At 40.9% G+C, this 9,984-nt stretch overlaps 2 protein-coding genes and 1 long non-coding RNA gene across 3 annotated transcripts; 1 reads left to right on the forward strand and 2 right to left on the reverse strand.

Moving 5' to 3' along the window:
• Nucleotides 1-2,779: 2,779 nt before the first annotated feature.
• On the reverse strand, nt 2,780-4,126 carry smim12 (small integral membrane protein 12). The gene is made up of 2 exons (XM_088278461.1): nt 4,052-4,126; nt 2,780-3,602 (listed from the first exon to the last, which is right to left on the reverse strand). Exon 2 carries the CDS (start codon nt 3,590-3,592, stop codon nt 3,317-3,319), a length of 276 nt encoding a protein of 91 aa, XP_088134587.1. The 5' UTR covers nt 3,593-3,602; nt 4,052-4,126; the 3' UTR covers nt 2,780-3,316.
• A 318-nt stretch (nt 4,127-4,444) lies between these two features.
• pef1 (penta-EF-hand domain containing 1) lies at nt 4,445-6,631 on the reverse strand. The gene is made up of 5 exons (XM_088278460.1): nt 6,507-6,631; nt 5,864-6,071; nt 5,498-5,653; nt 5,280-5,423; nt 4,445-5,198 (listed from the first exon to the last, which is right to left on the reverse strand). Exons 1-5 carry the CDS (start codon nt 6,597-6,599, stop codon nt 4,969-4,971), a joined length of 831 nt encoding a protein of 276 aa, XP_088134586.1. The 5' UTR covers nt 6,600-6,631; the 3' UTR covers nt 4,445-4,968.
• A 79-nt stretch (nt 6,632-6,710) lies between these two features.
• Nucleotides 6,711-9,249, forward strand: LOC148321545 (uncharacterized). The gene is made up of 3 exons (XR_015839343.1): nt 6,711-7,226; nt 7,295-7,398; nt 7,621-9,249. It is a non-coding gene; the product is annotated as an uncharacterized LOC148321545 (long non-coding RNA).
• Nucleotides 9,250-9,984: the final 735 nt, after the last annotated feature.

Below are 9,984 nucleotides of genomic sequence, written 5' to 3' on the forward strand. Positions count from 1 at the left end.
TTCACCAAGCCGAGCGGGGAGGTGGGGATGGGCATTCAACAGATTGCCGGGGTTGAGCTGTGTCGTCATTCGAGCTGCCAAGCAAAAGCCGGCTTGAGTGTTTATTTTCCTGGCGAGTGTGACGATGAAGTAGAAACATTCTTTGTTGTGATGACCGACGATTTACCGTCATCAGTCCCGAGAAGTCAGAATCTATCATAAAAATAACTTCCTGCGGATGAGATTATGAGTCGGTGTTATTTGATTGCAGTTAGTTTTTATTTAGTTTTGACTTACGCTTAGTTAGTGATTTGTAAAGCTTCGTTTTAATTTTTTATTAGCTTTAATATTAGCTTTAGTTTTTTTTTTTTTTTTTAATTTAAGGAATATTTGTTGATGAAAATAAATGGTCACTTAGTGTTGTGTCATGAAGTAAAGCAAATTATTATTTCCAAATGACGTTTTAACCTTCATTCTTCTGTTCGCCTGAACAGTATTACCCAAATAAATACAAATAAAAAAGGAACAGCGAAACCTCATATATGCTATTAATTGACAAAAACGAAGGCCATTGAATCACCATAATTATATTTACCTTCAGTTTTATAAACATAGAATGTAGTTAGTTAATTCCATTTATATATATATATATATATATTTTTTATTTTTTATTTTTTTTTTTTAATTATTTTTATTTTTTTTTTTCATTCTGAGTTTTTTTCGTTAGTTTTCATTCACTCTGACAACTTTTGCTCACTGTGTACGTGGGTAGATATGAGTGACAGTTCGTCCTTGCAGTGCTGCGAAAAACCCTTTCGGGATCGACCGCCATTGTGCCCGTGTTTCCTGAGATTGTTGAAGTGCTGATGCATTTCCTAACTTTGTTGGTAAGCCACAGGTTGCTGATAACATGAAGAAAGGTTTTACAAAGCCTCAACCAAAGTCACTCAGCGACATCCGTATTTGCAACACGCATGACCGTGAGCAAATCTTTTGAAGGAAGTCGGTGGTCGGTGATGTGACGGGGTATGTTGTACGACTATGACTCAGGCATGCGTAAGACCTGTTCTCTGGTATCCTCGGCAGAGCTGAGCCACCCCTGATCGTTTTAATGAAAGCACATAGACTCATGCTAATGGTAAACAAGCACATAAAAGACAAAATTGGACTCTGGCATTGGGGTGACTGGGTTCAAATGGTTTTATTTGAATGTAAGTTGTTGTTCTTTTGGGTTTACTTTTTGAAAATGTGTCCATTTTGTTTTGTTTCTTGGACTTTGACACTGACAAATGACTCGCCTTATATTCATAACAATATTCACTCCAAGCAACCAGTCCTCAAATTGGGCATTTTGCTCCTCAACAAAACCAAAACTATGTCCAATCACTAAATTTAGATTCTGGACAGGAAGTGGGTCTGTATCTGTTTCCTCTTCCAGTATTGTTTCCCCCCTGGGAGATGTCTGTTGAGGAACTTTCACCCTGACAATGGGGGGCTGCACTAGGCATTGTTCAAAGCTGCCCATCAAAAAAAAATATATATATATATGCATGTATATATATATATATATATATATATATATATATATATATATATATATATATATATATATATATATATATATAAAGGGAGAGAGAGCAGGGGAGAGAGAGAGAGAGAGAGGTGTGTGGTTAGTTTTTGTTCTTGTTCCAGTGTGTACCTGTGTTTGTGTATTTGTGAAAGTCTGTGTATTTATAAGGGGATGCCATTCCAGCAAGCAGACAACGCTATTGTCTGCTCAGGATGTTGGACTGCAAGGCTTTGAAAAGAACATCCAGCATCAGCCATTATCCACCATCATCCAGCAGGAACAATGGTCCACCTCCCAACATCCCGCTTAGACTTTCCCAGGAGCCGCGGTGGTGAGTTCCCACAGTGCTGTCCAGTTTGGAGGAGTCGCTCCATTGTTACCTGTCCTCTAATTGTTCCCAGAAGGACACTCACACTCCCTCTTCCTCCCGATACGGAGTCTAGCTTCACATTCGTCTTTTTGAGTAACTTGCAGCTTGATATTTCAAGCAAACTTAAGACATCACATTTCGCATTTCACTTGGCCGGGATAACTTTCTGATACACTGTGAAAAGGTCTCAAGGCTTGGAAGTTTTTTTTTAATTATTTTTATTTAGAACAAAATTCTGATTCTCTGCATGTTTTGTTTTCAAAGCCTCCTGAAGTCCATTCATAACAGCAGACATTAAGGATGCCGGAAGAACTAGAAGACGTGGCTCGAGAGAGGGAATTGTGGGCTTCCCTGCTGATGCTGCTGCCTCCGCGACTCGACCCCTAATTTTTTAAAAATTAGTTTTAGTATTAGCTTCAATCAATATATGGACTCGATTGCAAGATAAAACAAAAAGGTTTCTAAATATTGTGGAAGTGAAGAGCTGTCGTTTGATTGTTTGCCCTTCATTTTTCTTTATGTACTGCAATACTAAACTAAATGCTTCAAAAATGTATCGTAATTCTTAGTTGACAAATATGAAAACAAAGCATTTTTATTGTAATTATACAGTACCCTAGTTAGTTTTATGAACGGAAAATGTAGTTAGCATTTTCATTATTTCATTTCATTAACGGAAATTTCATCAGCCCAGGAAATTCCTATCACCCAATCAACACAATGTAGTAAAATTCCCACCCCTATTTATCATACAAGAGGTTAAATTTTATTTCACTTGAATGTGCTGACTGCTTCCCCTTTGCCCTTCCAGCCACTCCATGAAAGTCTGGGCTGTCGCCAGAATGATTAACTTCCAAAAGTTCAAAGTTGAACAATTCAAACTTTATTCAACCAACTTTCACATGACACACAGCGGGAACGGCTCACAGTCCAGCGTGGACAACTTTCCATAATGAAAGTGTAGAAGTTCAACACGATAACAAGACTAAGCAGCTTAACCTTCATCACAGACCTCCCAGACTGACGGTTGATTCCCTGCATACCATCAAAAAAAAAAATCATAATCCTCCCCCATACATTACGCAAAAAATGATTGTCTTTGGTGACACAATAGGAGACTATGACAAAAGATCAGAGAACAAGTCGCACAGACGTGAGGACCAGGTAGTTCATCTGAAAGGTGTTCGACAAGTGATGAGCTCATCCAAGCAGGCCTTGTTTGACTTTGCTTTCAGTGACACTGGCTCAGCAAAGGCTCTTCTTAGAAGAAGTTTGATATAATAGCATGCGTCTGTGTTGCCAACTGTTCCACAAAGTACATGACCACATGCACAGAGGCTTATAGGATCGATGAGAATAGGTCCGCCCCCGCTCCCCACTGTCTGAACTTGAAGGCGTTAGCTCTTTTCCGGCCGGTTCCTGTTCAGAGCTGCTTTCGGAGTGAACTCCAGTTTCTCTTTGAGGCTAAGCACCTGCGTGCCGTCCATCCCGGCTTGCTCCAGCAGTTTCCTCTCCTCCCTCTGTTCATGAATGCTCTTCTCCTCCTCGCGAGGTTTGGGCGTACCCCTGATGAACCACTCCAGGTGGTAGCCCACCGCTCCCACCACGAAGGCCACTGGGAAGGTGACGTACGGGGCGTAGGTCCGCATGGCTGTCCAAACTATTGGCCACATGGCTGCACACCTGATTGGATCATCCAAAGATGTGTCGGGGTGGGGGGGAAGAGAAGAACATTTTAATATGATGTTTCAAAGTGAATTCAAATATCACTGTAATAACGGCTTAATTAATTGTTTGCTTCATTGAGAATTGGAACACTGTTCTGGACGACAATTCTCTAGACTTCTGGCTCCCCCTTGTGTTGCCATATTGATTGAAAATCAGTCCTACATATTCAGTTCGTTTTGGGGTTTTTTTGCACAGCTATATCAAAAACATCTAGTAGAAAAAGGTCAAGTATTTTTTTTTGTGTATCAAATTAAGAAAGGGTTCACGTTTAGTGAAGAGCAGGAGAAAGCCACAATATTGTCCTACAGCGCTATTGCATACGTACAAGAGACGACTATTGCTTATGTGAACGTAACTGTTGTTAAATCAAACTGTTTTATCTTACGTTATGTCATTTGACTCACCTTTAACGCTTCACGTTCGTGCCGCAGTCAACGAACGTAATTTCCGAGGGAGTGTTTACATTTCCTTATTGTCACTTGATTGGTTGAATAGTCTTGTTCGTTTGAACCAAGCGGTTGTTGGTAAGTTTTTGCTTCTCTTTACCACCATCTAGTGGTCAAAATAATACACTGCTCAGGGAAAAGGGGAAATCGAAAACGTTTACATTTATCACCTTGAGGTGCAATGAGCGCACTAAAAAACAAATACAACACAAAAAAAAATAGATCTAGCTTTAATATGATGGAAGTTTATTATTATTATTATTTTTTAGATTTGTTCAAGTGCCATTTCCAAATGTTAATACGCTGTTTTATATTGTACCATCAAAAACAAAAGTGCTGGTAACATCAATATTTAACAGTATTTTGGCATTTAATAGAACATGAGCCTCAATGGAATGTAAAAAAAAAAACAAAGTTGTGTAAAACAGACAGAGGATGCTTTTTTGGAAATGTTTAGACTTGTAGATGATGCAATTGCATCAAGGTACAAAAATACAAAATTGTGAGTTCGGAGGGCATGCTAAAGCTGTCACAAAGTATTCAGAAGTGGCAGCGGATCAAGGATAGTTAATATCCACCAACTATATGAGACTATGCGGGTTAATAAACATCTTTGGGTCTTGATATATGATAAAACAAAAAAATGTAGCACAAATAGTAAACAGAAAGGCACGTGCGGCAATGACTCAAGCATTTCCCACTATCCATTAAATACATTATTAGTTATTTGAATGTTATTTCTGAACATGATGTAGTCATCTCTACGTTAGCTTTCATGTCCTTATAGCAACAAGTTACTGGATGTTACTGGCTGGCTGATATGTCAAATGCAAACTGCTTTCTGAGGGGGCCGGACCATGGAGGTGGAAATCCGTTCACATGAGCCTGGTGATGGCGCCCGAGAGGAAATCCTCATAGTTAAGGCGGATGTTGCCCGTCATGGTGGTGTCCTTCTCCCTGAAGACCTGGGTCATGCTCTGCAGTTGGGTGCACACCTGGATGAAGCGATCCAATTGCATGCCGGGACGGGCGGCATGCACGCTGAAGCGCCGCACCAGCGACTCGGAAAACCGGGGACTGAGGTTGTAGCCCATTTGTGCGAGGGCTAAAGCGGGAGAAGGGAGAACGGCATGCAAGATGGATGAGATACATTTCTTGGGATGATACAACGTCTGAAGAGGCTTACCTTGGTGTAGCTCTGTACCACTGATAGACCCTGAGCGGTCCTTGTCATATTGCTGAAAGAGTGCCCTCCACCTCTGCATAAAGTCCCACAGGGCTGAGAAGCCGAAAAGGTCCATACGACTTGACTTTGTCTTGTCAAACATGTCTAAAAGGCAATTGAAGGATATTTATACAAACATAGGCGTATTTTAATTTATCTCACAATGGTGGCGGACTCACTAATCATCATGAGGCAAGTCTCATCATTAAAATTGGACCAGTTGGAGTTGACGAGCGCCTGCTTGAGCTCCTTCAGGTTGATGAAGCCGCTGTGGTCCGTGTCGACGCTCTGGAACCACTGGAACGCCTCTGGGTTGACACCGGGGGGGATGTTCCCTAAAAACACAGAACAAGGGCCAAGAAAGAAAAATGGGTTGCACTTCAAGCCGTACCCTGATGGCTTTATTTTTAATCATAGGCTTTTGTAGTCTGATCCTGCTGCTGTGGCACTCATTTCACATCTGTCATTTAACCGCAGGTGATGTGCGGAGAGTACAAAAGAGGAGTTATGAACAAAAGGGGGCTGGAAAGTGTTGTCGGCAGTACCCGAAGAAGGAGGATGGTGATAAGGTGCGCCATGAGGTTGGCCCCCGTAAGCCGAACCCCCTGGCCCGGGTCCGTAATGTCCCCCTTGTCCTGGGCCATAGTAGCCTCCTGGTGGAACTGCAGCACCTCCGTATGGAGCGGATGGTGCAGATCCATATGGAGCACCGGCTCCGCTGTGAGGGGCATTTGGTCCTGCCCCTGGATAGCCCTACAAGAGAATGCATGACATCATTCAGGGGACTAGTAGATCCCCATGCTAACAAAAAAATAGGTGGATGAATGGAATTTATCCATTAGCAATCTGATGCGGAGTTAGATGTCATTCTGTGCCGAACATATTGTGCATACTTTATAACTGCTATAACAATCTCAGTATCTTTTGCATGTCCACTAATTCTATTTTACAGTAGATAATACACCGTGTCTTGAGAGCGCAAGTCTTCGATCGTAGTTTGTCTGACGTGTGGTGACTCTCAATGCGGGTTACTTACGTAGCCGCAACATGCTAACAAGTATATTTAACATTGCAGTCAACCGAATTAACATGTTAACAAGAAAAATGTTGAAGCTAAAAGTAAAAACGTGCTAGGTGAAGCAACTTTTATTTCACACACACGACATCGTTAATAAAAATACTTAATACCTTTCCGTAGTGGTAACTCATCTTTTTGTTTTTATTCTTTCCTTTTCCAAAGAGGTGGGTCCAGCTCGCTTCGAGAGCTGCTGATTGGTTCATTTTATAAAACTGCCTCCATCGTCCGCAAAAATTTGATTGGGTAATCAAACCGCACCCATTCTTCTAAATTATGATTGGATAATCAAAGCGGCAGCGTGATGACGACTTTTGTTTTTATTTTTTGCACTAACTGCACTTCCTAAAACACGTCCCATTTTTACACGGTGTTTTAATGTTTTCAAGCAATACAATACTATTTTTCAGTTTTAAAAGTACAGAAAATGGGTTGTGTTTTTTCCGGGTCGTGACTCGAATGACTCATTTCCCTCGTGACGTACACACCGAAACCCCGTCACCCCCCCCCCCCACAAAATACAAATAAATAAATAAATAATACTCGGCCACAAAGACGCCACTTATACTGTTTCTCCAATAGGAAAGTCAGTAAGATATTGACATTTTTAATACATTTGTCCCGTGGAGCGACGGCGAGACGGAGGTGCAGCAGAACGTGTGGGGGAGCGAGGACGTGCAGGAGAACTTGAAGGGCTGCGCCAAGAACAAGCACATCTACGTGGAGATCTCCGACACCCTGGCCAGTCGGGGCTACCAGCGCACACCGGAGCAGTGCCAGACCCGAATCAAGAGGTTCGAGTACAGCTTCCGGTAGTTCCTCGATGGCAGGAGGTTAGCGTTGAGCTTGCACGTGCGCTACTTCCTGTTTGGTCCACTCTGATCGCGTTTCGTGTTTGCAGCAGAGACAAGCAGGAGTGCAAATATTTCGACCAGCTGATCAAGATATTTGGCGACAAATACCTCGTGTCCGAGCCACAGCCCGACAATGCGACTGATGTCATAAGTGAGTTGTTTTGGAGACAGTCAGAGGAGTTGATAATTGATTGTTGCGTGTTTTTATGAATGTCTACTTCTTTTTTTTTTTTTTATAAAAAAATTGTAACATTTCTTATCATGACAAAGAAAGACAATCTTTAAATGCGTTCTCTGACTATGATGACCATAACATGGTATTTTCCCATATTAAATTAAGTGTAAAATTTAAAAACTGCTCTCTGTGCCGCAGAATCGTAAAATAAAGGGGGCGCTTTTCCACCGTGTCAAATCCTCAGCCACAAAGAGGAAGAAGAAGAAGAAGAAGAATGTTGAAGCCAGTAACTACAATTACGGCAACTACGGGCCAAACTGTTTCTTTTCGTTAAGTTGTAACAGTTGATGTAAAATAAAATAAATAGTCTTTGAAGTAACTTGGTTTTATGTATATACAGAAGGAGGAAATAAACACGACCAAAGATTTCGTCATAAAAAAAAACTTGACTCTTAACGTCTCAAACACGGATTGCATTGGAATATCGCCATCACGTGGCTAAATGAAGTAACTACAAATACGGTTACTACAGACCAAACTGTTTATTTTCGTTAAGTTGTAACAGTTCGTTGTACGATGTAAAAAAAATAATAGTCTTTTGGAGCAAATTTTTGTTTCAGTGAATGTTAGCTATATGTGGCTGTTGTGGAATGCAATAAACGGAAGAAGCTCCCAAGTCGGTCCTAAATTCTTTTTATTGTTGGCGAGACCGTAAGAAGCCCCCGAACTCGGACGATATATTTGTTTTGTTTTTGCTTGTTTTATAATCCCGTGTTTTGTTAATGTTTTTGACAGACTGGTACACAAAAGTTTGGTAAAAAAAAAAAAAAAAGACGCAGATGTTACCCGGAAGTGAAACCCCGATTAAATGAAAACAAGGAAGTGTTTGGTTCGACCGGCGCGTTTACGTAAACTTTGGTTTGTTACTTTAAATGCGTGGCTAATTTAGTTACCGTAATTAAACGCCAAGTTACGAGTTTTTGATTGTTTGCACGAGCAAAGGTACCCACAATGCAACTATTTCTCCATGACAGCTGCTTTAGCGTCCACATTGACTGTGGACATTTTGTGCACACGTAACACATGCTCAACTTTAACACATTTTTCTGGATGCTGCTCCAAAAGTATAAGTATGAAAACTAAATAATAAAAAAAATGGAAGCAGCCACTCTCAGTTTGTTAAATTTATTACATCCACATATACAATAAAATAAAATAACGCTCATCAAGGTCAGTGAACGATCTACTGCCACTTAGTGGACATGTGGAGGAAGTGAACACAAGACAAGTATAGAGGACTGTTGGAATGGTCAAGTGTCATTGAGGGACTGCAGATGAGCAACATTTGCTCACTTTCATCCATTTAGTTTCTGAGCTGTCTAAGGCCATTGTGACTGCAAGAAAAAATATCAAGAGTGTACATTAATCTCAGGTGTTCTTAGCCTCCCCTCACCTAGTGCACAAGCCATACATGGTACACTCTGGTACCCACAATTCATTTTGACGCCCAAACTTTTCAATTCTTTACATTCCATTTTCCATAACTAGTTTTTATAAAGTACAGAGTAATGGTTCACATTTTGTGAGCCTCTTTCCAAGTGTTTTGGATCATAGTTTGCGATATTTTTATTGTTTGAACTATTAAGGCAGCTATGATCGCTTTTAGGGGAGTATAAATTATTCATAGATTTTTGCTGTTAATTTTTTAGCCCAGTTTAGGTTCTGCACTAGACTAAAGCAGTAAAAAATACATTCAAAATGGGCTTCCTTGTGTGACATGTCTTTATCTTGTGTTTCTCCAAATAAAGCTGACATAACCAAGTACAATCTTTGCATCTTCTTTATGTTCAAATGAGTCACAAATAAACCCAATAGTGTGCAGAGGCAAACCAAGACGAAAGTTTCGAGGAAACAGGAGAAGCACGAGATATGATGCAATTCTACCATCCTGTGGATAACTGGAGTAACTGCACCCAGGAGTGACTTGGTAGTGATACATAAGAATGTCCGTCCTTGGATTTGAAGTTCAGTGGATGATGTAGCGGAATTCCGGAAGTGGTGATAGGTGGAGGGGAAAACAAGCGCCCGATTTTAAAGCATAACACAATAATCTGGGTCTAAACTCGTGACCTTCATATTTTTGGCCCGAAACGACACGGCTGGTTGGCCTATGGTATAAGAACATGATTCCAGTTCAGGAGTGAGCAAGTTCGAACCCTCCTCTTTGCTACATTTTTCAACATACGTAAAAATGAGGAAAGATTGTGGTACGAAATAGGTCTGTGGTAGCCGAAATCTTTGGCTTAGACCACTTGACCACACCAGACTGGCAAAGTCCCGGACTCTATAACAAATGAAAAAAGGGAGAAATACAACCAAAAAATTGCGCAAAGGTTCATCTATATTGGTTGACTGGTCTAAAACTTTGCGTCTGGTTCAGGTGACACTGGTTCGAGTCTCGCTCTCTGCACCATCATTGCACATAAATGCACAGAAGCAGAAAAGGGGATTCGATCACGGGAACATCCGAACCAAATGTAAGGTCGTAAACCACTCGACTAT

The sequence above is a fragment of the Idiotropiscis lumnitzeri genome, chromosome 16, assembly GCF_059441095.1.
Source record: "Idiotropiscis lumnitzeri isolate Australia: NSW breed Sydney's pygmy pipehorse chromosome 16, RoL_Ilum_1.0, whole genome shotgun sequence".
Taxonomy (NCBI): domain Eukaryota; kingdom Metazoa; phylum Chordata; class Actinopteri; order Syngnathiformes; family Syngnathidae; genus Idiotropiscis; species Idiotropiscis lumnitzeri.

Bases quoted from the DNA above. Each gene is read 5' to 3' on its own strand.
- smim12 (XM_088278461.1), bottom strand. From the start codon at position 3,592: ATGTGGCCAATAGTTTGGACAGCCATGCGGACCTACGCCCCGTACGTC.
- pef1 (XM_088278460.1), bottom strand. From the start codon at position 6,599: ATGAACCAATCAGCAGCTCTCGAAGCGAGCTGGACCCACCTCTTTGGA. The intron at 5,654-5,863 runs GTACTGCCGACA...CTGTGTTTTTAG, and splicing joins TCACCATCCTCCTTCTTCGG to GGAACATCCCCCCCGGTGTC. The intron at 5,424-5,497 runs GTGAGTCCGCCA...ATTGCCTTTTAG, and splicing joins GACTTGCCTCATGATGATTA to ACATGTTTGACAAGACAAAG.